Source organism: Podarcis bocagei (assembly GCF_964188305.1).
Source record: "Podarcis bocagei genome assembly, chromosome: 2".
Taxonomy (NCBI): Eukaryota; Metazoa; Chordata; class Lepidosauria; order Squamata; family Lacertidae; genus Podarcis; species Podarcis bocagei.
In genome coordinates, this window is record NC_138126.1 from 12,033,175 (window position 1) to 12,058,995 (window position 25,821).

The 25,821-nt window shown below is 48.3% G+C and overlaps 2 protein-coding genes and 2 long non-coding RNA genes across 9 annotated transcripts; 3 read left to right on the forward strand and 1 right to left on the reverse strand.

The window, feature by feature from the left end:
- Nucleotides 1–2,373: 2,373 nt before the first annotated feature.
- Nucleotides 2,374–7,341, forward strand: LOC308580941 (uncharacterized protein). 2 transcript variants are annotated; one of them, XM_081183276.1, is made up of 3 exons: nucleotides 2,374–3,471; nucleotides 4,265–4,360; nucleotides 4,921–7,341. In XM_081183276.1, exons 1-3 carry the CDS (start codon nucleotides 2,671–2,673, stop codon nucleotides 5,194–5,196), a joined length of 1,173 nt encoding a protein of 390 aa, XP_081039402.1. In that variant the 5' UTR covers nucleotides 2,374–2,670; the 3' UTR covers nucleotides 5,197–7,341. The 2 variants fall into 2 exon arrangements, with proteins under 2 accessions (XP_081039402.1, XP_081039403.1); XM_081183277.1 differs by having other exon boundaries at nucleotides 4,265–5,060.
- Nucleotides 7,342–12,961: 5,620 nt separating this feature from the next.
- On the forward strand, nucleotides 12,962–20,513 carry LOC308580527 (uncharacterized protein). 3 transcript variants are annotated; one of them, XM_081182309.1, is made up of 5 exons: nucleotides 12,962–13,057; nucleotides 14,346–15,314; nucleotides 15,912–15,978; nucleotides 17,006–17,260; nucleotides 18,807–20,513. In XM_081182309.1, exons 2-5 carry the CDS (start codon nucleotides 14,499–14,501, stop codon nucleotides 19,535–19,537), a joined length of 1,869 nt encoding a protein of 622 aa, XP_081038435.1. In that variant the 5' UTR covers nucleotides 12,962–13,057; nucleotides 14,346–14,498; the 3' UTR covers nucleotides 19,538–20,513. The 3 variants fall into 3 exon arrangements, with proteins under 3 accessions (XP_081038435.1, XP_081038434.1, XP_081038433.1); XM_081182308.1 differs by lacking the exon at nucleotides 12,962–13,057 and adding an exon at nucleotides 13,059–13,137; XM_081182307.1 differs by lacking the exon at nucleotides 12,962–13,057 and adding an exon at nucleotides 13,266–13,359.
- Nucleotides 20,514–20,635: 122 nt separating this feature from the next.
- Nucleotides 20,636–22,279, reverse strand: LOC308581311. Its single transcript, XR_014004958.1, has 2 exons — nucleotides 22,164–22,279; nucleotides 20,636–20,907 (listed from the first exon to the last, which is right to left on the reverse strand). It is a non-coding gene; the product is annotated as an uncharacterized lncRNA (long non-coding RNA).
- Nucleotides 22,280–22,322: 43 nt separating this feature from the next.
- LOC308581267 lies at nucleotides 22,323–25,773 on the forward strand. Of its 3 annotated transcripts, none has more exons than XR_014004905.1 (3): nucleotides 22,323–22,398; nucleotides 23,560–23,672; nucleotides 25,338–25,773. It is a non-coding gene; the product is annotated as an uncharacterized lncRNA (long non-coding RNA). The 3 variants fall into 3 exon arrangements; XR_014004906.1 differs by having other exon boundaries at nucleotides 22,329–22,394; XR_014004907.1 differs by lacking the exon at nucleotides 22,323–22,398 and adding an exon at nucleotides 23,046–23,064.
- The last annotated feature ends 48 nt before the right edge of the window (nucleotides 25,774–25,821 follow it).

Genomic DNA, 25,821 nt, shown 5'->3' on the forward strand with positions numbered 1-25,821 from the left:
TCTGCCTGGTTCCCTGGGGTATAAGTAATGAATTATTTTTATTATTCTATTTATTATTGTTATTATGTCATCACTTAAGAACATAAGAGAAGTCTTCTGGATCAGACGCAAGGCTCATTTGGTCTGGCATCCTGTTCTCACAGGGGGGCGACCTGTGGAAAACCAGCAAACATTATTCAAGCACAACAGCCCTTTCCCCTCCTTTGGCTTCCAGCAACTGGTATTTGTAAGCCTTGCTGCCTCTAGCCATGAAGGCGGAGCAGAGCTGTCCTGGTTAGTAGCCACTGAAGCCCTTCCCTCCATGAACTTGCCCGGTCCTCTCTTGAAGCTGTCCAGGTTGGCAGCTTCAAAGCCTGGTTTGTACCAGCCAAGCTGAGAAAACCTGGATCAGGGTGGGGGGGGGGTCCCTAAGGGCTTCAATTTGAAGGCAGCCTTTCAGCCCCCCGCCTTTTTATAAATTAATTTATTTAACATAATTCTTGCAAAATATTGCAAATACAGTGGTGCCTTGCAAGACGAAGAGAATCCGTTCTGTGATTCTCTTCGTCTAGCGGTTTTTTCGTCTTGCGAAGCAAGCCCACTGACGGATTAGCGGTTTAGCGGCTTTTAGCGGCTTATCGGCTGATCGGATCAGCTGATAAGTGGCTTAGCGGCTTAGAAAAAGGGGAGGAAGGGGAAAAAACCAGCAGGAACTCGCAAGACATTGTCGTCTTGCGAAGCAAGCCCATAGGAAATTTGTTTTGCGAAGCACCTCCAAAACGGAAAACTCTTTCGTCTAGCGAGTTTTCCGTATTGCGAGGCATTCGTCTTGCGGGGCACCACTGTACATACATATATATTTCAAATAAGCACATGTATATGAAAAAGGAACAAAAGAGGAAAAAAGAAGAAAAGAAGGGGGAAAATAAAAAATAAAGAGAAAAGAAGAAGAAAAGTTGGAAGAGAAAAATAAAATATCCCGCCTTTCCTCCAAGGAGCTTAAGGTGGTGCCCATGGCTTTTCCCCTCTCCATTTTCTCCTCACAACAACCTTGCGAGGTAGCTTAGTTTGAGAGATTGCGACTGCTTCCCCACCCTCCCAGGAAGCATATATCTTTATTTGCCTTTTGCTGGGCTATACAGTGCAGCCACGAGAGGCAGCAAGCGGCGCAGACATTGTGCTGCTGTCCTCTTCCTGCATGATTTATGTGTCTGTTGCATCCATATCCTGCCCTTTTCTCTGAGGTGCTCAGAGTGGCATCCACGGCCCTCAACTAACAGCAACCCTGCAAGGAGGCCAGGCTGAAAGGCAGCGACTGGGCCAAGGTCACCCACCCAGTTTTGACATGGGGCAGTATAGAAATATTTATAGGGTATGAACAGACTTGGGAGAGACACCCCCCTAAAAGTTTCAGAAGTCTTATTGGAAAACTGCTACAATGATTTACATGGAAACTCAGCTAGGGGGTTTCGAGGAAGTCACTCAATAATGGTACAAAAGTGGGATTGTAATAGTTAGGATAATTGGTTGTATGTTTGTTTGTTTTTTATATTGTAATATTTTTCTTTTATGTTTGTTATAAATTTGGAAAACCAATAAAAAATTAATTCGTTCCGGAGGTCTGTTCTTAACCTGAAACTGTTTTTAACCTGAAGCACCACTTTAGCTCAGTGTTTCCCAACCACTGTTCCGTGGCACACTAGTGTGCCGCGAGATGTTGCCTGGTGTGCCGCGAGATGTTGCCTGGAGGGAGGCGGGCGAGTCGGGCGGCAAGAGGCGGGGCGGCGGCGGCGAGGAGAGGCCGTCCAGCGCGGGGCTCTCGCCGTCTGCCTGCCTGGCTGCCTGCGAGCTCGGCGGGCAGCGCCTCCGTCCGCAGCGCCCGCCTCGCGGCTCTCATTCCCTGCCCCTGCCAAAGCTCACCCAGCCAAGCCGCGCTCTCCTTCCTGCCTCGCTTTGCTGCCTCCCCCCCCCCAAAGCTTGGAGGTTCCCCGGCAAGGGGGAAGGAAAAAAATTGACACTTACACTTTCGTGCGTCCCTCCCAGCGTGACGCTGCGCGCTGACGTCACGGGGCTGTAATGGTGGTGTGCCTCGAGATTTTTTTCATCAAACAAGTGTGCCTTTGCCCAAAAAAGGTTGGGAAACACTGCTTTAGCTAATGGGGCCTCCTGCTGTTGCTGTGCCACCGGAGCACGATTTCTGTTCTTAACCTGAAGCACTATTTCTGGGTTAGCGGCGTCTGTAACCTGAAGCGTATGTAACCCGAGGTACCACTGTACAACAAATTGAAAAAGATGTTTAAAATAACGTTTGTAAAACAACAACCTAGAAGCCTTTCTCTTGGGAATTATAGGGATTGTTGTTGTTGTTTAGTCATTTAGTCATGTCCGACTCTTCGGGCTTCTTTGAATGTATCCTCAAAGATCACCTGCCTCTTGTGTTCCTTTCTCTCCCTCCCTCCCTCCCTCCCTTCCTTCCTTCCTTCCTTCCTTCCTTCCTTCCTTCCTTCCAGGAGAAGCCCTTTCATCACTGAAGAGATTCCTGCTCCATTTCTGAATCTCCTGAGGTTTACTCCGTCGACTGAAGATCCCGCTCCTAACTCTGATCAGTGGAAGGGTGGCAGAGATTTTCCCCAACTCCGGAAAGAGGAGCAATTGTACACAACTGGGTTGCTGCCGTCGGTCTCCCCCGACATGGCTGGTGCCCAGGATGCTGAGGCAACCAAGGGTCTCCATCTTGAGGCTGCTGCCAATAACCCTATGTGTCCTGTAATCAAAATGGAGGAGCAGGAGCCCACAGTCCTTGGGAGCGAGGGGATGGAAAGACCCAGAAAGGGGCTCTCCGTTGTTCGCAGTCGACGCTCCTGGTTTGGGGCAATGCTGTCCCGGGTCGGAGCTTTTCCAAGGCAAGAGAGGCTGGAGGGTGTGAAGGAGGAGCCGGATGAGGCAGCCTGGGAAGGCCAGTGGCAGGCGTTCTTGAAGGCCGTGCAGATGCCTCAGGCCGACTGGGCATGGTCGGCGGTGATGGAGGATAACCAAGAGGGGAGGACCAACCCTGAGGGGGCAGCGGAGGTCTGTGAGCAGCCAAAAGGGCAGGCAGGAACCAGCCTGCCCCCTGGCTCCAGAGGGCTCCAAGCCCTGGGATCCCCCGAGACCAGAACTTGCGGAGGGGCAAAGCGGGAGAATCCCAGCAAGGATGCTTTCAGGTCGGAGGCACAACGGCGGCACTTCCGGCAGTTCCCCTACTTGGAAGCCAAGGGGCCCCGGGAGATTTGCAGCCAGCTGCGGTTCCTTTGCCACCGGTGGCTGAAGCCAGAGAGGCACACCAAGGAGCAGATCCTGGAGCTGGTGACTCTGGAGCAGTTCGTGGCTGTCCTGCCCTCGGAGATCCAGCAGTGGGTCAGGGGCCGAAGGGCCGAGACCTGCACCCAGGCGGTGGCCCTAGCCGAGGATTTCCTGCGGAGGCAGCAAGAGGCTGGGGAAGCCACGTGGGAGGTAGGGAAGTGTCTTCTTTCCTTGTCACCCATATTATCAGTGGGATATGTGCTGTTAAAGACGCAGAGTGTGAGCTCCCGTTTGGCTTTCCTGCGTCTGGGCAGGATCTCACCCCTGTCAGTTGCTGTGCTGCAGCAGCCTTGCATAGTGTGCACTGCCGTCCTTCCAGATATTATTATTATTGTTATTGTTATTATTATTGTTGTTGTTGTTGTTGTTATAATATTTTTGTACCCCACCCATCTACCTGGGTTGCCCCAGCCACTCTGGGTAGCTTCCAACATATATAAAAACATAATAAAACATTACACATTTAAAGGCTCCCCTATACAGTCATACCTTGGTTGACAAACGGCTTAGTTGCCGTACGCTTTGGTTCCCAAACAATCGAAACCCGGAAGTGAATGTTCCGGTTTCCAAACTATTTTTGGAGGCCGAATGTCCAGCACGTTTTCCACGTCTTCTGATTGGCTGCAGGAAGCTCCTGCAGCCAATCAGAAGCTACATCTTGGTTTTTTAACGGTTCCGGGAGTCAAACGGACTCCGAGAACACATTCTGTTTGTCAACCAAGGTACAACTATACCAGGCTGCCTTCAGATGTCTTATAAAGTTTACTCATCTCCTAGATACCTGAAGGAAGGGTTTTCCACAGGGTGGGGGCCACTACCAAGAAGGCCCTCTGCCTAGTTCCCTGTACCTTCCATTTCGCAGTGAGGGAACTGCCAGAAGGCCCTCGGAGATGGATCTCCTTACTTCCTCCTGTGCTGAATGGGACTTTCATCGTTGTTCCAGGTGCCGGGATCTCTTGCAGAGGCCGCTGCAAGTTTATCTGAAGCGGACCAGACTTCGCCAGATGCTGGGGAGAGGAGCGCTGGTGGAGATGCCTCTGTATTGGGTGCCAAAGGTTTCCTTTTGCCGATCCCAGGGACGGGGAAACCTGTGGCCCTCCTGGTGTTCTGGGAATGATGGAAGCTTTAGTTTTTAGCAGCTGGAGAGCCACAGTTTATCTATCCTCATTACAAAGGGTTACACTGAATTCACCAGACCTAGAAACACCTTATAGCACTCAGAGTTCACATGTTAACTTTTGAATACTTTTTGTTTGTTGTGGGGGAGGAAGGGAAAGGAGATTGTTAGCTGCTTTGAGACTCCTTTGGGTAGTGATAAAGCAGGATATCAAATCCAAACACCACTACTACTACTACTACTACTACTTCTTCTTCTTCTTCTTCTTCTTCTTCTTCTTCTTCTTCTTCTTCTTCTTCTTCTTCTTCTTCTTCTTCTCTCTTACTTGCCTTTTCTCCAAAGTAGAAAAAAATCTATAAATGTAACATTTCCTCACAGGACACTTCCTCTATCCCCTTGATCATTTTGGTTTACTGTTTTTCGTTTATTTGTTCTTTGTCCGTGATGCTCTAATCAGGATTGTTCATCTTTTGTTCTGTTAGATGATGGCTGGGAGACAGAAAATGGTGGGGAGCCGTGTGTGGTGTTGCTGGAAAGAATCAGGGATATGGAAGAAAATGTCGGGGGCAAAGAAGGACCGAGGAAGAAACGTGGAAACGGCACTGAGAAGTGGAAGGAGCGGTCTGCTGTATGTCCCAGGGGGAAAGGCCCTGAATTTACAGCCAAGCAGAGGCTACATGAAGGAAAGGGCGGATATCCGTGCAGTGTGTGTGTCAAAAGTTTTCCTTGCAAATCTAGCCTTACTCGACATCAGATAACCCACACAGGCGAGAACCCACATAAATGCTCGCACTGTGGGGAGAAGTTCACTCGGAGAGCGAGCCTCATTGTTCATCAGAGAATCCACACAGGGGAGAAACCCTACAAATGTTTCACATGCGGGAAGAGCTTCAGCGTGAACTCCACCCTAATCAGGCACCAGAGGATCCACACGGGAGAGAAGCCGTACCGGTGCTTTGACTGCGGAGAGAGCTTCAGTCAGCGCACGATCCTGATTTCGCACCAGCGGATCCACACGGGGGAGAAACCGTATCGGTGCTTGGGCTGTGGCGAGAGCTTCCGCGATAAGTCGAGCCACATCCGGCATCAGAGGATCCACACGGGGGAGAAGCCGTACAAATGTCTAGACTGCGGGGAAAGCTTTAGTCAGAGCTCGAGTCTTACTAGACATCAGAAAATACATACGGGAGAGATACTGTACCCGTGCTCGGACCGTAGGGGGAGTTTCCGTGATAAATCAAACATTAAAGAGCCCCACAATGGTCACTTACTAGAGAGACGAGACAAATATGCAGACTGTGGTGAAAGCTTCAGTCTGGACACATTCCAACTTGGGCTACAGAGCAGCCACTCTGGAGCTAAATAGTAGCCGTTCTCCTTGCTAGCGTTGCAGAAGAACACAGAAGAGAGCCATAGTGACTTCATTTGACACAAGTCAAAACTATAGTGTCATGTGAATGAATCTGTCATCCCCCTAGGCTCATGGAGTAACTGTTGGAAAACATGCCCCCTCAGGAGAGGCTGGCCCCCCTCTTTGGTTCCCGGGGCTTGTTTACAGGTGATCTACTCTGGCTGGCATCCCCGCAAGTCCAGAGAGGTCTTGATAGGCGACATCTCCCAGCGTGGAAGATGCACACCCCCTTCTCCCCTTGCATACCAGCAGGAGAAAGAAGATAGCCAGAAAGTCCATTACATTTCTACGGTTTATTTCTGACTTTACAGCTGTACAAAAAACATATCCGATCATTTCAGTCTCCTCCAAGCAACTGCATAAGACTTCCTTCACATGCGCAACAGGAAGGTCTCATATTACACACAGAACAAATCCCTGTGAACCCTGTGAACTGCTTTGAACATTATTTCCCAGGGCTAGCCACATCATGTGATGTAAACATCGAGCTGCTTGTTTGCAGCTGCGTTGTACTGATATACCAACAGTAACCCCCTTCACTCTCCTCCTCTTCTGGTGTGCTTCCATTTCAACCTAACCACAGTTTGGTGTGTCACCTGAGCCCTAAACTGTGGTTAAATCTTAACTCGGGAAACAAGCCAACTTCTGATCAGAAACTTCCATTTATATTTCAGATTAACTGCCGCTTAAGTGTGTCATCTGAACCCTAAAAATGTGGTTCGATAGGGAAAGCAAGTCAGATTCTCAAACTGTGTCTCAGAGCTGACCTGTTCCTATGAACCAGAGTTCAGTTGCAGCACAACCTGTCTTGCGTTTGGACAAACTCTGGCTAATGAAAACCGGAAGCAAAGCTTCCAAGCTCTTCCTCGATGGAGGGTGGGCAGGGAGCTGCTGTTCCCATCATGCTAAACTATCGTTAGCAGCCTGCCTGAACCAGCTGCTGTAGGTGCGCAAGCTACAAGCACGGTTTGCTCAAGCTACAGACTGGGTTGTGCATGCATACAGGCCACAATTCCATACAAGCAAGGGAACGTGGGATCGTACATCAGCTGCAGAACTGAGCATCCTTTTTTTAAAGAATAAATTAATAAAATTGAAAGTATTATAAAACTGTCCAGCTAGCCTCTTATGGTAGGCCACAGGTACAGTGGTACCTCGGGTTAAGAACTTAATTTGTTCTGGAGGTCTGTTCTTAACCTGAAACTGTTCTTAACCTGAAGCACCACTTTAGCTAATGGGGCCTCCTGCTGCCGCTGCAGGATTTCTGTTCTTACCCTAAGCAAAGTTCTTAACCCAAGGTAATATTTCTGGGTTAGCGGAATCTGTAACCTGAAGCGTATGTAACCTGAAGCATATGTACCACTGTACTCCTTTTTTATACTTCGATGGGAGGAAAGCCACTGTGGATTTCAAAAACCTGCCTTTGCCTACAATCACAGTAGATCCCTTCTCAGTTATGGCATAAAATCCACACACTCTTTGTTTGCAAAAAAAAAAGGGGGGGAGCTAAAAGCCTTGATAAAGCACCAACCTCAGCAGCTTTGTGTTTTTTTTTTAAATAATATTTTTTATTGCATTTTTTCCAGATACAACTGAGTCAGATATACAAAGAAATAACAGAAAAGAAAGAAAGAAAAAGGAGAAAAAAGAATCATCTTTCCAAAACATTTTTCCATAACCAACCGGACTTCCCCACGTCTCCCTCACTATGCGTTCTTTACAATAAAAATATCAGCAAATTATAACCTTGTTTCATGCATTCTTTTGTTCTTTCAAATAATTATATTTTAGGTTTAAAATGCTTATTATCAATTTACTTTAAAAACAAATGTAGTATTGTTTTAAACATTAGTCCTTTCATTAATATAACTTAAATTCCCATAACATCGAATTTTATTGCTGAAGCTAGATTTTCCAAATCATGCAAATTCTTAACATTCATATAACTTGTAAAATTTTTGTAGATAATCCTTAAATTTTTTCCAATCCTCCTCCATTGTTTCTTCTCCCAAATCTCGGATTCTGCCAGTCATTTCAGCCAGTTCCATATAGTCCATCAATTGCGTCTGCCATTCTTCCAGTGTGGGTAGATCTTGTGTCTTCCAATATTTTGCGATGAGAATTCTTGCTGCTGTAGTTGCATACATGAAAAAAGTTCTATCCTTCTTTAACACCTTCTGGACGACAATGCCCAGGAGGAAGGCCTCTGGTTTCTTAGGAAAGGTGTACTTAAACACCTTTTTTAGCTCATTATAAATCATTTCCCAGAAGGCCTTCACTTTTGGACAGGTCCACCAGAGGTGAAAGAATGTCCCTTCATCCTCCTTACATTTCCAACATTTATTATCAGACAAATGATATATCTTAGCAAGCTTGACTGGGGTCATGTACCACCTATATATCATTTTCATAATATTCTCTTTCAAGGCATTACATGCCGTGAATTTCATACCGGTGGTCCATAACCTTTCCCAGTCTTCAAACATAATGTTGTACCCAATGTCCTGAGCCCATTTTATCATGGCTGATTTGACTGTCTCATCCTGAGTGTTCCATTTAAGCAGCAAGTTATACATTCTCGAAAGTACCTTAGTCTTTGGTTCTAACAGTTCTGTCTCTAGTTTCGATTTTTCCACCTGGAAGCCTGTTTTCTTGTCCAGCTTAAAAACCTCTTGAATTTGAGCATAATGAAACCAATCCTGCACCTTATTCTTTAATTTTTCATAGCTCTGCAGCCTCCAATTGTCTCCAATTTTTTCTATTATTTCCCCATATTTCAGCCAGCCGGCCTCCATATTGGGGGTTTTTCAAGCCTTGGCCTCCGCTGGTGATAACCACCTAGGGGTCCAACCTCAGCAGCTTTGAAAGGAAGGTAGCCAGATTCATGGATGATGAGGTCCTGGCACTGGTCTTTGCTTCATTCATCACATGTAAAGCTGTACCTTTGAATAGTCTCAAAAACCTGAAGTTGGTTCAGGAGATGGCCGCAAAGATGTGTGTTCAAGAAGGTAGATGTGGAAAATTATTTACTGAAGTTTCAAAAATAGAAAAAGAAATCTGTAGGGTGAAAAGGTTAAAGTCTGAGGGGAAACCTCAAACATAGTCCATCCACGAGTCAGCAAGGGCAGAGAACATGAAACGCTGTTTGACAAGTGGGCAGGGGGAAATGGAAACCAGGATTCAGTGAGGGACGGAATGGAGTCTCCTGGGAAAGGGGGTGGCTGGCTGGCAAACCATCCCCACACTGCACCGCAATTTTATTATTATAGGTGCTCTTTGACATGTGGTGTACTTGGTACAATTCCAAAAGGGCTGGTGATTTAATAATCTGTGAACCAAATCAATTTGACCAGCACCAATTTATGAATCGCTTCCAGCTCTACAGTTCTATGGTTTTATGGTTCTCTATGCCAGTGTTTCCCAACCGGTGTTCCGCGGCACACTAGTGTGCCGTGAGATGTTGGCTGGTGTGCCGCGAGATGTTGCCTGGAGGGAGGCGGGCGAGGGCGTTTGCTTCCCGGAGGACTTGTGGGAAGCCGCCCCTTCCCTGGGCGACGCGCCGCCTCGCGACTCCGGAGTCAGTCCCGAGGGCTCTCGGAGGGACTCGCGAGCGACGGCGCGGCGGCTCCGGGGCGCGCTCAGCCGGGCCGCCGCGCGCCCCCGCTGCAGCTGCCCGGCGTGGAGCGCGACGCGGAGCCGGCGGGCTTGGAGGTGCCCAGGTAGGGCCGAGCCGGGCGGGGGCGGGGAGGTCTCGGTCTGCTGCGGGCGCAGGAGGGCGAGCGGGAGAGGGGGAGCCGTCGGGTCTCCTGGAAGGAAGCGAGGCGGCGGCTGAGGGGGATGCAGCCCCGTCCCCAGCAACAGGCGCTCCTCGAAGTGAGGCCACAAGTCGGGGCTCGGACAGGGCCTGAAAGCAGCGGCTCCGGCTCTTGGGAGCGGAGAAGGGGACTTCGAAAGCGGCCTGGAGGAGAAAAGCCCCGATGCAGCGAGAGCGGGGAGCGTGCTGCCTTGTCCAGGCCTCCTCGCTTTGTGCCGTCCGCTGCCGGGAGCAGGACACGGGGGCTCCTCGTTCGCATGCTTTCCCGGGTGATTGGTGAGGGTTAGGGTTAGGGTTAGGGTCCCTCAGTCCCTCGCTTTGCTGCCTCCTCCCCCCCCCCACCCCCAAAGCTTGGAGGTTCCCCGGCAAGGGGGAGGGAAAAAATTTGAAAACTTTCACTTTTGTGCGTCCCTCCCGGCGTGACGCTGCGCGCTGACGTCACGGGGCTGTAATGGTGGTGTGCCGCGAGATTTTTTTCATCAAACAAGTGTGCCTTTGCCCAAAAAAGGTTGGGAAACACTGCTCTATGCATCTCAAGGCAATCTGGGTTAGTGGTTGAGAGCATTGGGCTGGGACCCGGGAGACCAGGGTTCAAATCCACGAAGCTCACAGTGGCGACCTTAGGCCTGTCGCTGCCTTTCAGCCTATCCTACCTCACAGGGTTGTTCTGAGGATAAAATGAGGAAGAGGAAAACTAGGCATGCAAGATTGTCTCCAATGGAGGTGATGTAGAATATAAATGCAGCGGATAAATTGAAAAATCCAACGTGCAAATGTTATTTTTATTGAATTTATGCCCCTGCTTCCAGGGAAGCCCTGGGCAGCACAGCTACCGGTAAGTAAAGTGTTTATCTGTAAAGCCCTAAAGCAGATTTACTCCATGCTGTCCTCACATGATTTTGTCTACTTCAAAATGGATGGCACATGGGTGCTTGCATATATATATATATATATATATATATATATATATATATATATATGCGGAGTGCAGAAGCAAATAGCCTGGCAAGACTGCTGCTTGAAAGAATAAAGGAACTTCGCATACAAAACCATTCTGAGAACAGGAATACATTTGGCCATGACAAAGAGTAATTTGGTTAAACAGCATGTACACTAAACAAGAAGCAGGAAGGAAGGAACACCTGCGGGGAGAAAAATATGATTTATAGGTAAGTTCTCAGAAAGGACTCAGGAAAAAAGAAAAGTTTGCTTATCACTCCCCCCCCCCCCAAGCAGTTACAGGCGTCGTTGCTTTACTAATAATAACAATAATGATTTTATTATTTGTACCCCGCTTATCTGGCTGGGTTACCCCAGCCACTCTGGCCAGCTTCCAACATCCATAAAAACATGATGAAACATTACACGTTAAAAGTCTTCCCTATACAGGGCTGTCTTCAGATGTCTTCTAAAGGTTATGTAGTTACTCATCTTGACATCTGATGGGAGGGCGTTGCACAGGGTGGGTGCCACTACCGAGAAGGCCCTTTGCCTGTCAACCTTACTCTGTATGGGCTTCCAGGCACATAATGTTTGTTGCAGCCCTTAACAATAACCCTGAAAGGTAGGGCAGTGTGGCTATCCCCGTGTTAAGAGATCTGAGGCTTGAAGGAGAGTGTCTTGCCTAAGGCTGCCTGGCGAGTTCATGGCAAGATTTGAACACAGAACTTTCATGTTTGCAGTTCATCCTACTTTGCCATTAATGCTACAACAGCATTCTTGCACGCATCCTGCAAGCTCAACCGTGGGGACCAGTTTCGTAGTTTTAACTATGCGCTGTGGGAAGAAGCCCTTTCTTTGGTCTGTCCTGATTCTCCCAATGTTCAGTGTCACTGGATGTCCTCGAGTTCTAGCATTAAGAGAGGAGAAAAACCTTATTCACTTGCGCAATTTTATTTGCCTCTTATCGTGTCCTCCTTTACTTGCCTTTTCTCTAAATTAAAAAGCCCCAGACATTGCAGCCTTTTCCTCACATGGGCGCTGCCTGTTTTTTTCTCAGCTGTGTAATATCCTTTTTGAGTTGAGGCCACCAGAACAGTACACTGTATTCCAAGAAACAAATAAAAATATGTTCCCTGAAGCACACTGGGTTGCATTCAACAAAAAGTCCAGTGCAGGGCAGACCCATTGAAATCAACGGACCTAAGTTCTTATTCAACATCTTTATCAACGACTAAGGTCTTATTCAACATCTTTATCAACGACTTGGATGATGGACTCAAGGGCATCCTGATCAAATTTGCAGATGACACCAAACTGGGAGGGGTGGCTAACACCCCAGAGGACAGGATCACACTTCAAAACGACCTTGACAGATTAGAGAACTGGGCAAAAACAAACAAGATGAATTTTAACAGGGAGAAATGTAAAGTATTGCACTTGGGCAAAAAAAATGAGAGGCACAAATACAAGATGGGTGACACCTGGCTTGAGAGCAGTACATGTGAAAAGGATCTAGGAGTCTTGGTTGACCACAAACTTGACATGAGCCAACAGTGTGACGCGGCAGCTAAAAAAGCCAATGCAATTCTGGGCTGCATCAATAGGAGTATAGCATCTAGATCAAGGGAAGTAATAGTGCCACTGTATTCTGCTCTGGTCAGACCACACCTGGAGTACTGTGTCCAGTTCTGGGCACCACAATTCAAGAAGGACACTGAGAAACTGGAACGTGTCCAGAGGAGGGCAACCAAAATGGTCAAAGGCCTGGAAACGATGCCTTATGAGGAACGGCTAAGGGAGCTGGGCATGTTTAGCCTGGAGAAGAGGAGGTTAAGGGGTGATATGATAGCCATGTTCAAATATATAAAAGGATGTCACATAGAGGAGGGAGAAAGGTTGTTTTCTGCTGCTCCAGAGAAGCGGACACGGAGCAATGGATCCAAACTACAAGAAAGAAGATTCCACCTAAACATTAGGAAGAACTTCCTGACAGTAAGAGCTGTTTGACAGTGGAATTTGCTGCCAAGGAGTGTGGTGGAGTCTCCTACTTTGGAGGTCTTTAAGCAGAGGCTTGACAACCATATGTCAGGAGTGCTCTGATGGTGTTTCCTGCTTGCCAGGGGGTTGGACTCGATGGCCCTTCTGGACTCTTCCAACTCTATGATTCTATGATTCTATGATTCTAAGTTAGTGGTGTGCCCTTTCACTTCGATGGGTCTACTCTAAGTAAGGCAAGAGTTGAATAGCTCCTGCCATTTCTCGGGAAGGGTAGCCAGACCACAACTGTGCGCGCGTGTGTATTCCCCCCCCCTTAAAAACCATTTCCCCACCCCCACCCCATCACTGCCTGGAAGTTTCTTCGTAGCAGAGGACTACATTTCCCAGGAGCCTTTGCGAGACTAAAAAAAGATGATAACGGATCTAAGCACCAACTGCGCATGCAAATTTACCGGTATGTAGAAAATAGGAATCGGGGGCGGGCGGAGAAAAAGAAAAGCCCTTTTTGTACAGGGGAATCTGAACGTCAGAAAGGTAAAACAAACAAAACGAGCACAAGTAATCATAGAGATGAGAGGGTGTTTGGGTTTTTGTTTTTTAAAAAATGTCTACGTAGGCAAACCCCTTCCTGCTCTGATCCCGCCCACGGAAACAGCTTTCAAAGTATACAGTATAAATATATATGTGTGCATGCATCCTCTCTCCTGGACAAAAAGTGGTCGTTTTGCAGCTGCAGAGTCCTCCTGGGCAGTTCAGGTGAATGTCAGGTTGCTGGGAGGGAGATCAGGTTTTTTGGGGTGGGGGGGAAGACCCCATAGCTTTCAATTCCCTTGTATGCTTGCATGGGATGGGAGTAAGCCCGTTGACTGCAATCACAGCGTCTTTTCCCCAGTAAATGCGTGCATGAGTGTCGGGAATGGGGCATCATAAGAGCCCGGGTTGTTGTCCTTTTACTGATTTGGAAAAAGTGCAGAGAGAGAAATGTTTACCAGGTTTCATGTTTGACTTCCTATATTGTTGTTGTTTGTTAGTTATATTTTCCTCCTCCCCATTTTATCCTCACAACAACCCCGTGACTGGCCCAAGGTCACCATAGTGAGCATCATGGCAGAGTGGGGATTTGAACCCTGGTTAATGAGGTCCTAGTCCAGACATTTAACCACACCACACACCACACTGGCTCTCCAGGGAAAGGATTTAAATCTCAGGATGGCCACTCCCCACGCACGGCTCTGTGCTTTCCCTGCTCTGGGTATTTGGTGTCAGAGAAACGAGTTCAAATCCCGCATGTTTGCTTTTATTTTTGGAATATTCAAGCCGCTTACAGGATTTGTTACCGTCCAAACAATATGATCACAAATGAATTAAGAAACCCAATGGTAGGGCCTTTGGATTTGTGTATCTCAGGGATAGGGAGCCTGCTGTGTCTGTCCATGTGTTTTGGGAGAGTCGAACTCCCATCAGCTCCAGCCAGCGTGGCCATAGCTGTCAACCTTCCCTTTTTTTGCGGGAAATTCCCTTATTCCAGCACTGTTTCCTGCTGCTATCCCAGCTTGTTAGATATCCCGTAGACTGTCCCCGGGACAGGTGAGGCTGTTGATCCCTTATTTTCAAATCTGAAAGTTGACAGCTGTAAGCATGATGATGGCACTTGTGGCCTAGTGATATCAGGATGACCACAGGTTCCCAACCACAGTGCATTTTCTTTCTCGGTTCCTGAAACCCTGTTTTCTCTTTTCAAGGGGGTTCCCGTAACGCCGGTCTCGAGCACTCTAGCCCTCTTCTGGAGACCCGCAAAAGAGCAGAAAGCCACTTCGCAATCCAAGAAGCGCCATTTGCTGCAAACAGGAGCCCATCTCTGCACTGGGACACGAGGGCCCTTTGCCGGAAACAAAATGGCTGCCACACAGACGCCCACAGTGGGATTCAGCCCCCAGTTCCAGGCAGCCCTGGAGAAGTGGATGCAGCCGGGGTTTGAAATTCAGGAGCATGGCCCAGCAATCCCCAAAGCAGGGGACAAGGAGGGAGGAGGGGCAGGAAAGTCCTCGACAGTGCTCTCTGAAGGGAGAATCAGCGGATTTGTTCAAAGGGCACCAGCGCAACAGGTTAAACAGGAACCAGGAGATGTGCTGCACCAGCAGTGGGAATCTCAGTGGCAGGACTTCTTGAAGATGGTGGAGTCCCAACAATCTCAATGGGGAAAGGCACCATTGCCGGAGGAGCCGTCCCCATGGGATGACACAAAATCTTTCCTGGCCTCCTTCGAGAAAGTGGCCGAAGCTTGCCGGTGGCCCAAGGAAGCGTGGGCAGCCCGACTCCTGCCGGCCCTCAGCGGAGAGGCCGAACAGGCCTTCAGCAGCCTGAAGGCTGGAGACAAGGAGGATTATGGGAAAGTGAAGGCGGCCATCTTGCGAGAGGAGGCCACGAGGAGGGAGAAGGTGCGTCAGCACTTCAGGGGCTTCTGCTACCAGGAGGCCGAGGGGCCCAGAGGGGCCTACACCCGGCTCCAGGAGCTTTGCTCCCGGTGGCTGAAAGTCGAGCGGCACACCAAGGAGCAGATCCTGGAGCAGCTGATCCTGGAGCAGTTCCTGACCGTCCTGCCAGCAGAGATCCAGAGCTGGGTGAGGGAGTGTGGTCCGGAGACCTGCTCCCAGGCGGTGGCCCTGGCCGAGGGGTTCCTGCAAGAGGAAACGCGAAAGCAGGGAAAGGAGGTGAGGCCATTTTTAGCCTGAGATGATCTGTTATCGATGTGGCAGCTGTGTGATGTCAGAGTGACCCTACTGCATTGTGCAAACAGCCTGTGACATTCTTCCAAAACACCCACAAAGAGGTGCATGATTTAAGGGGGCTGAGGTTTGTGTGGGAGCCCCTTTCCTCTCACGGAGCGGCAGTTCCCAGAATGGTTTAACAATCTGGAAATTTTAGCTCTGTGAGCGGAATAGGGCTCTCCATGCAAAACTCAGCCCCCTTAACAAACGACCATTCCCAAGATTCTTTGGGGATGGAAGCCATGCTGTAACGGTGTTTTCAATATTTTTTTTTGTCCATTTCTAACTTTCTGTGCTATCTTTTTGTATTCTTATCTCCTTGTTTTTATTGCAGAGCATTCTGTGGCCTGTGCAAAAGGTGGCCTATAAATCATCTCAGTAATTCAAGCCCTTCCCTGGCCTGAGAGAGGTCAAGGGGAAGCTGTTCATTCACTCCTTGGGAGTGGATTTGTGGAGACTTGTCTTTCCCTTCCCAAGATGTCTCCCCTTTCCAGCACTTGCATCTCCTTGCTGAAAGGGATATTCTCTGCTCCTTTCCAGAAGCAGATCCCATCTGAGGAGGTGGAGGCTAAGCTTGAGGTGGATGGAGGAGACTTCTGCTCACTGGGTGAGTTGAGATGCCTTGGTGAAATTCCCTCAGGTGGCCATATAGTGTATGCACCATTCAGTGGCTGAGGCCCTTGCTGACTGAAGTGGGCAGGCATCACCCAGGAGGATAGCCTTCTCTGTGTTGGCCCCAGCTCCAAGGAATGCCAACCCTGGAGAGGACCACCTAGGCCCATCACTGTGTACTTCCTGGTGCCGGATAAAAGCTGGCTTCTCAGAGGGCTTTTGCAATTGGCCGAGGTTGTTTTCAGCAGTGTCATTTTGCTTTTCTGCTCTGCTTAGGGTGCAAGCCATTAAAAGCAGGACGGAACAAGTCACATATAATCCAAATCAACACAGTATTCAAAATGGGAAAAGCTCCTGAATATCAATAACAACAAGTACACAAACAAAGCAATTAGCATCAAGACTATTGTATGTTTAGAGAGAGATTGAGCTTAAATGGCAGTATAACCAAAAAAAGAGCGGCAAATATTATTTCCACTGTTTTTCTCTCTATCTCCTTCTATCCCCTGTATCTTTTGGTTGATCCAATAACAACTGACTTCTTGATTGTCTTTGCAAATGAAAGGAAATATGTAAACATACTTCTGGGTTTTCTGTTGGCACATCTTTCTGGTTGGCCATGGTGATGACAGGATGCTAGACTAAATGGCTTTGACTTCATCTGGCTGTAGGCTCTCCTCATGTTCTCAACATGTTTATAGCCGCTTCTAGGGTTCAAAGCCTTCATGAACCTTATCCAGGGGGCCATGCCAGGCTAGTGAGAGGTTGTGGCCTTGGGAGAGTTCCAGACAGAGAGGCCTGGAAGGCTGAATTTGGCCCCTGGGCAGCTGCTAGTTGCCTAAGTAATACTAGCCTAGTTGGGCCGAAAGGTGTAAGGCTGCTTCTTGTAGTTTTCTTTCCAAACTTCTGGACCCGTCCCGGAAATAAAACTTAGGTTCATGGTGGAAAATTTGTTGGGGAAAACCATCCCTTGTGTGCCCAGGGAATGAGTTTCTGTATTTCATTTTCTCATTTCTCCACAGATGAAAGAGGGGTGTCTATCAAGGAGGTGGAGAAATGTGGACCGGAAAATTCCACCCAAATAAGGCCACGCGAGAGTCAGTCTGCCGGGAGAGGAGAAAACGTTCCTCCGCTTCGTGAAAAGGCCTCAGAGAGTCAGCGTAGGCCTTGGTGGCAGCAGAACAGCCTCCCTGGAGCAGGAGCAGCCGGATCCATTCCATGTTCAGGAGGCTACAAGGAGCTCTGCCAAGCCCCAGACCACCAGGCGATGCAGACCGGTAAGAGACAAAACGCCTGCAAAGTTTGCTGGAGAAGCTTCAGTCACGGGTCTAACTTCACTGAACATTAGAGAATACACACAGGAGAAAAGCCGTACAGCTGCTTGCATTACAGGCAGAGCTTCAGCTGCAGGTCGAATCTCAGCTGTCATCAGAGAATCCACATAGAAGGAGAGTCCACAACCTCCCAAGGGAGACGATTCCACTGTTGAACAGCTCTTACTGTCAGAAAGTTTTCCCATATGTTTAGTCGGAATCTCATTTCTTGTAACTTGAAGCCATTGGTTCAAGTCCTGCCCTCTGGAGCAGGAGAAAACAAGCTTGCACCATCTTCCATGTGACACCCCTTAAGGTATTTGAAGATGGCTATCACATCTCCTCTCAGTCTCCTCTTTTCCAGGCTCAACATACCCAATTCCTTCAAGTGCTCCTCATAAGGCTTAGTTTCCAGACCCTTGATCATCTTGGTTGCCCTTCTCTGCACACGTTGCAGCTTGTCAACGTCCTTCGTAAATTGTGGTGCCCAGAACTGGACACAGTATTCCAGGTTTGGTCTGACCAAGACAGAATAGAGTGGTACTATTACGTCCCTTTACCTGGACACTATACTTCTGTTGATCAGAATGCTGAACTAGACAGGCCACACACACACCCCTCCCTGTGACTCAGGGTTGGAGGGCAAATGCAGCCCTGCAAGCATCTCTATCTCGCCCTTGGGACCTTCCACAGGCCTCACCCCTTTCCAGCCTTGTTTTATACACTCAGACATTTTTGCGTAGATGGGCTTTGTCCTTGAACCCTGATAAGGATGCCCGCTTGCTCGTCTGGACGGAGGACAGAGGGGTGTGTGAGAGCGCACGTAGAAACTTCGCCTCCCATAAAAAATAAATTTTGCATCCATTGCTCCACCCACTTCTGCCTTTGGCCTCACCCACCAATGGCATGTGGGATAAGGGAAGGTTGCCCAGAGGAGATCATAGACCTTGGGTTGACAAGGGTTCCTCACCTCCTGGTCCAGAGGGTGAGATAAAATTACCAGTGAGAGGTCTCTCAGTATCTATTAGCCACAACAGTGCAGTAGAACCTCCAGTCTCAGAGTCAGTATACCTCTAAATACCAGTGTTATGTACTGAAGTTCTCACCCTGAGCCAGCAGGGGGATACTGTAGATAGTTATGCAAATGAAGGATCGAAAGTGACGTTCAGTTATTGGATAGTTTTAGAAAGTTGCTACTGGAGCTCTATATAAGCAGGCTGACTGAGCCCTTCAGTTCAGTTCTGTTCTGGCCTCTGAATAAACAAGAGCTGTTTGAAGAATCGCTGTGTCGTCTGATATGTTCACCCACAACTTAACAACCAGCTCTTGGGGACATACAGCAGGAGGAAGGGCTGTTTTCCTCATGCCCTCCTTGTGAGCTGAGCATCATGGGAAACAGGAAGCTGGGCTAGATAGGACTTTGGTCTGGCCCTGCAGGGCTCTCCTCATCTCCCTTTCCATGTGTTTAGCAGCGCCATCTGACTCCACCCCTTTCTTTCAACCTTAACAGGTTACTGGCCCGAGAGCGAGAACGAAGAGAATCACCGAGGCGTTTTGGAGCAACCTGAAGCGATAGCAGTCGTTTCAAGAATGGCGACGGATAACACCGTGGCTCGGGCTGAAAAAAGTGGGGAGATCTCTGAGGGTCAGCACAGGAAGTGTCAGGAAGGAAATGCCCTGAAGAGAAGGACAGGCCAATCCACTACCTGTGGGGCAGAGGAAAAGGCACCCGGCAAAACTCTGCCACGGCCCAAACGAAAGACGTTTGCCGCGCTTCCTGAGAGAGCTTTCAAGCTTGGTGCGCCAGGCCGCTGCAGGCATGAGCGGCTACACATGGCGGAGATGCCCTTCCACTGCGCCGAGTGCGGGAAGAGCTTCATACACCAGCGAAACCTCAACACCCACCAGAGGCTCCACACCGGTGAGAAGCTCTACGAGTGCCCCGACTGCAGGAAGAAATTCCTCAGCAAGTCAAAGCTCACCAGGCACCGGCGGCTGCATACCGGGGAGAGGCCGTACCAGTGTTCGTACTGCTGGCGGAGCTTCAGCCAGAGCTACAACCGGACGGAGCACGAGAGAACTCACACAGGGGAGAAGACAAAGCACAACCGGGCAGCCCGCACAACGAACCTGGGCGGCAGCTCCTGTGTCGCTGCTCACGAAGGAGCCCGTAAAAGCGAGAGACCCTATAAGGGTTCCTATCGGGGGAACGGCCCCCCTTCAGGCTCTGAGGAAACGTAGAAGGGCCCAACCCCCGGAAGGAAAAAGGGAAAAGTTGTAACGTTGGCCCAAGCGTGGGAAAGCCTCTGTTGTGAAGATGCTCCTCCTTAGATTTCACTTGATTGTTTGGAGCATGTGTTACAGATGGGTGCTTATTGTGTGATAGGGTGGGGAGGTGTTGTATAAATGCGATTAAGTCACTCTGCTGAGGGGTGAAAGAGAGAGATGAAGGAAGAAACATCAAGGGAGAAAGAGGAGGTGGAGAACTAGGGGGAAAGAGGCAGCAGCTGGGCAAGGAAGACATGGGGGCCTTGGAAAGGGGGGTTGTCTGTGGGCTGCAGCAGGTCTGGGTAGCCCATGGCCCACCAGGGTTCTTGGACTTCAACCCACATCAGCCTCAGCCAGTGTGGGGAATGGGTCAGGGATGGTGGAAGAAGAAGAAAAGTTTGGATTTGATATCCTGCTTTATCACTACCCTAAGGAGTCTCAAAGCAGCTAACATTCTCCTTTCCCTTCCTCCCCCACAACAAACACTCTGTGAGGTGAGTGGGGCTGAGAGACTTCAAAGAAGTGTGACTGGCCCAAGGTCACCCAGCAGCTGCAGGTGGAGGAGCGGAGACGCGAACCCGGTTCCCCAGATTACGAGACTACTGCTCTTAACCACTACACAACACTGGAAACTGCAGTCCAAGAATATCTGGACAGCCACAGGTTCGTCATCCCTGGTCCAGAGGCCTTTCCCCTCTTCTCCTAATTCAGGGATGGGGAAACAACGGCCCTCTGGTTGTTGCTCCCGTAATCTTCCGTCAGCAACCCCAGCGAGGGATTATCACCATCATCATTATTCATATTAATTAGTCACTTCGCTCACAAAAGCGATCCAAGGCGACTTAGAACACTGCATAAAAATCAATACCAGTTACAACAATCAAACCGATGCTGAACGTATGAAAGACATCTGTACGAATACAAGGAACCTGCCTCGCTAGAAGAGGCCACAGGTACTTAAAAGCCCTTCAGATTGAGGGTCATAACGCTAGGTAAAATGGGCGCCTAAAATAGGTAAAGGTGGACCCAGGCAAGCGTCCCTGGGGAGAGGATTCCACAAGCACCACTTGATTTGATTTTTTAAATAATTCTTTATTAAATTTTCCATTTTAACAATCCAATCAAATCACATTAAATATTCCAAATTATACATATACACATGAAATAATCTAAATATTCTGCCAAATTATAAATTTGTTGATGGGGCTTCCCATGCTTCGAGTTCGGGGCCCCGCTTTGGGCCTTAGATGACTGTTGCAAGGTCCAGGTGCAAGTACATGGAGCAATATGTAACTGAAAGAGGCTGCAATACTTTTGGAACTACCAGCCGCTTTGGATGAACTCTGTGAAAAATAACAACAGTTAGAATGGACTCCGATATCTGTGTATCCCCTTCTTCCTTATCTGATTAATTTGGACGATTCAAATATGTCTATTCCTTTGTTATCTTGTGATTTCATAGATAAACGTCTGTCTATCGAGTAAAATCAATAAAAAATTATCTATGTCTTGACTATACTGGCTGCAGCTGATGAGAGAGTCACATGTTCCTCATGCCTCTTGAGAGGTCAAACATGCAGAGAGGGGATGCACACTTGGGAAGGACTCGGTTTGATCCGAAATAGCCAATCCAAACTCGAGATTCTGTCAGGTATTATGTCATTTGAAAATATTTAAAGCACAAATCTTTTTACAGCCACTGGACCTCTCTTCTCAGCTGATTTCACAAAATAAGTGCTTCTTTAATTTTTTTCTAATTCTGATTTCAACCAGGATCTTTGAAACATTTGCAGTTCCTTCCCTCTTAATGCCGCCTGCCTTTCAGAACTTATAACTATAAGCCGCCTTGGCTCTCGGTCTGGGAGAAAGGCGGGATATAAATAAATATTGAAACTGAAATATATTATTGTCACTTGTACAACTTGTATACAGTGAGATTACAGGGGAATACTATACTATACTATACTATACTATACTATACTATACTATACTATACTATACTATACTATACTATACTATACTATACTATATACTATACTAATTATATTATAAAGGTAAAGGTACCCCTGCCCATACGGGCCAGTCTTGACAGACTCTAGGGTTGTGCGCCCATCTCACTCAAGAGGCCAAGGGCCAGCGCTGTCCGGAGACACTTCCAGGTCATGTGGCCAGCATGACAAAGCTGCATCTGGCGAGCCAGTGCAGCACATGGAAACGCCGTTAACCTTCCCGCCAGTAAGCGGTCCCTATTTATCTACTTGCACCCGAGGGTGCTTTCGAACTGCTAGGTTGGCAGGCGCTGGGACCGAACGACGGGAGCGCACCCCGCCGCGGGGATTCGAACCGCTGACCTTTCGATCGGCAAGCCCTAGAAAGCCTCAGCGCCACCCGCGTCCCTATATCATATCATATCATATATCATATCATATCATATCATATCTCATATCATATATCATATATCATATATCATATATCATATCATATCATATCATATATCATATCATATATCATATCATATCATATCATATCATATCATATCATATCATATCATATTGGTGAGGACAAAGCTGCTCTTGTACTCAGACCCTGCTTGGAGTACCTGCTTGGAATAACTGGGGGCATCGCTGCCCTGATCCTGCAGCCGGGTTTCCCCTTCCTGCTTCAGAGCCAGAGACCAGCCGGGCGCCCCTCCTCCCTCCTGCCCGCGGCTCCGAAGCGGTTAACAGCGACCACAGAGCTTCGATTCCTAGAGCGGAAGGGAAGACTGGGAGAGAGGAGGCGCTTCCGCTTCCTGTTCCGCTTCCCCGGGTTGATGCTGTCCTTCCTGGAGGCGGGTAACTGGGGGGAGTGGGCCGACCCAGGGGCGGGATTGGGGGGCGAGAGGGAGGGAGCCGCGTCCCGCCTGGGGGGAACTAAGGGGCGACGGGGAAAGGTCGTCTTCTCCTGGGAGGGGAAGCGGGAGGCCGAAGCGACGCTCCTCGCTGGCCTTGACCGGCCTCTGGCCTCATCCTGCGGCCTTTCCTCCCGCTCCTCCTCTGTCCAGAGAAAGCAGAAGGAGCGCCCAGCAAAGGCCGCAGGGCAGGGAATGGGGAGGAATGGCAGGGAGTAAACAGGGAGTCAGGAGAGTCTCCTGCCAGCCAGGGAAGAGGAGCAGGAGGAATAATTATTGTTATTTTATTCATTCATACCCCGCCCATTTAGCTGGGTTTCCCCAGCCACTCTGGGCGGCTCTCAACAGAAAATTAAAAGCACAATAAAAGATGAAACATTAAAAGCTTCCCTAAACAGGGCTGCCCTCAGATTTCTTATGAAAGTCATATAGTTGTTTATTTCCTTGACATCTGATGGGAGGGCGTCCCACAGGGCAGGTGCCATACCGAGAAGGCCCTCTGCCTGGTGCCCTGTAACCTCACTTCTCGCAGGGAGGGAACCACCAGAAGGCCCTCGGAACTGGATCTCAGTGTCCGGGCTGAACGATGGGGGTGTAGATGCTTCTTCAGGTATACTGGGCCAAGATTGTTTAGGGCTTTAAAAAGGTGGGCCCTGGGGATATAACTGGCCATCTGCAGCTGTAGTAATTTTATCTTATGTTCAAGATTTCTAAACACCTGATCCAAAAGGTCTCTCAAGTGGCACAGTGATCCAATGGGAGCTAGAACACAACTAAAACCCACAAACCAATTTAGAAACCAGTATGCATAAGCCATCATTGAAAAAAATTATCCCTCTCCACTTCCCATTTTGGCTCTTGGGCAGCATGTATGGTCTTTACACACTTGAGGAAGGAGGGAGTATGGGGTGGGACAAAACACTCATTTCCCCCAGTCTTAAATTTAGTTATCCAGATTTTAACATCTTATTAAAAAAAACAAATAAACACTGAAGGTCAAATCTCCAGTTGCCCCATCTATCATTGGAGGGGAAGCTGAGGGGAGATGGTTTCCACACCTTGCCTTGGAGTGTCTATAAGGAAGGGAATTGTTCTGTCCTTCCAGGGATCAGTGAGCTTTGACAAGTGTCCTTGCATTTCGCTGACGACAACTGGGCCTTCGGAGAGCTCTGTACAAGGACGTCATGGTGGAGGTTCATGAGATGGTGGCCTCTCAGGGTAAGGATCTTTTTTGCCTTCATTAATAGTTATAATAGGTATGGGTTCCTAAATGGCTCGGAGTGCCTTCCTTCAGCTCCGCTAAAGGAGGTCACAGTGTTCGTATTTCTCCCAAGTTAAAAGCCAGAAGCCTGGCTGAGAGGAAATATTCTTGCTTCTCTGCTACAATTAGCCAGTGATGGCTTCTGGGTTGCCTCTCTGTGGAAGAGCATTCTTTAGGTGGGGAGCCAGCAATAAAAGACGCATTCCGTATTGCCTCTCTTTGCACCTCAGTTGGAAAGGGCACTGTGAGAAGGACCTCTGATGATGAGTGCAGGCTCTAGGTGGATTCATGAGAAGCAGCCATTGAGCTACATAAGTCAAAATCAGCACCTTGACTTGAAGACAGGAACCCAGATATGCTCAGAGCCTCATGCACCGGTCAGCACTCTGTAGTTTCTGAACGGTCTTCTAAAGCAGCCTGAAGTATAATGCATTGTGGCAATCTAGCGTGGAGAATGGTGGAAAAAGCATACTAAAAATCTTCTGTGTGGGGGATCCTAATTTGTAGAATACTTGAGTATCTTGTTATTGTTATTGGTTTCTATTGATGTATTGGTTTGTTTGTTGCATATATAGAATATTCTGTTTCTTAATATTTGAGGTTTGATTGCATTTTTATATATGCTGCAAGCCACCCAGAGAGGCTTGGGAAACCCAGCCAGACAGTTGGAATATAAATAAAATAAATGCTACTATTGTTATTATTCATTTTGGTTTCTCAACAAGCTCTGCAGATCTAGGCTTTTCAAGCTGCTCTGAGTTGCAGTGCTGTATTATCAATGCTCAGGGGTGGCCTCACTTCTGCCCCCACAATGGGGGCTCAAAATCCATAAGGAGCGTGCCCCTGCAAGTTGGGTCGGGTGGTTCCCCCACCCCCACCCCACGAGACCTCCAAGGGGTGCAGACGCCTCCCCACCATCCATGTCAGTGTTTGTATATATAAAAAAAGTTCTGACCTCCCTTTGTCGCCTCAGCCTGTTCTTCGGACTCTTGTTGGCATAAAACAGTCCACGAGAAAAGTATCCTTGCAGAGTACTTTCTGCTTTTATTCTTAAAAGTCTTTCTGCAAAAGCGGCTGACCAACTGTACACACCTCAACACTACCAGCTTTCACTAACCAACCAACCAAACCCAACCACAAATTAACATTTCTCACTCCATATATACAACCCGGTGCAGGCCGCTGACTCATGCTGACCCAGCTTTTGAAGCATTAAAGAAACAGCGGCCAATTTTTAGCCGTGACAACTCACTGGCAAAGAGCCTTTTCAGATCCTGACAAAATTGAGAGGCCGGGGAGACTAGCAGCAAAGCTGAGCAGTGACGCCCCTTTGGGGGTGACACCTGAGGCAGCCGCCTCACACAGGCCCAGAGGCAGGCAGGCTCTGTTGATATTATTGCCTGCTGGTTTAAATTGTGTTATTTATGGCTTGGTTAATCTTAGGGGCTGCTCACCAGAACTTTTCTGATACAAATAACCCTTCATTAAATGGTGATATTTTATTAAAGCCAGTTATCACACCATTAATTTTATGTAAAACGCCTTTAACACAGTGCCAGGCCTTGAGTTTTGATAAGGAAACAGCTGTATCAACCTTTCTTTTGAAATTTTTATTCCATCAGGAGATGTTTGGGGGGTCCTGGATGAGGAGGAACCACCAGACGTCTGGCCAGAAAGAGCTGAGGAGCAAGAGAAGGAAAGGAAGTTGGGGGTTCAAGATGGAGCCAACAAACAAGAGGGGAGAGAAGCAGTGAAGCCAAGGGATGAACACAGTGTTTCCCAAGAAGATGAAAATCAGATTAACAGGGTGGAGAAAAAACATGAATGTACTGTGTGCGGAAAGAGATTCTGTAGTCGCTCAACCCTTGCTAGACATCAAAGCGTACACTCAGGTGAAAAACCTTATGAATGCCTGGAGTGTGGAAAGAGATTCAGAAACAGTGGCCAACTTAATGCGCATCAAAGAACTCATACAGGGGAAAAACCATATACATGCATGGAGTGTGGAAAGAGCTTCAATCAGAGTTCCTCCCTTAATGTGCATCGAAGATCTCATACAAGTGAAAAACCTTATAAATGCATGGAGTGTGGAAAGAGATTCAGAAA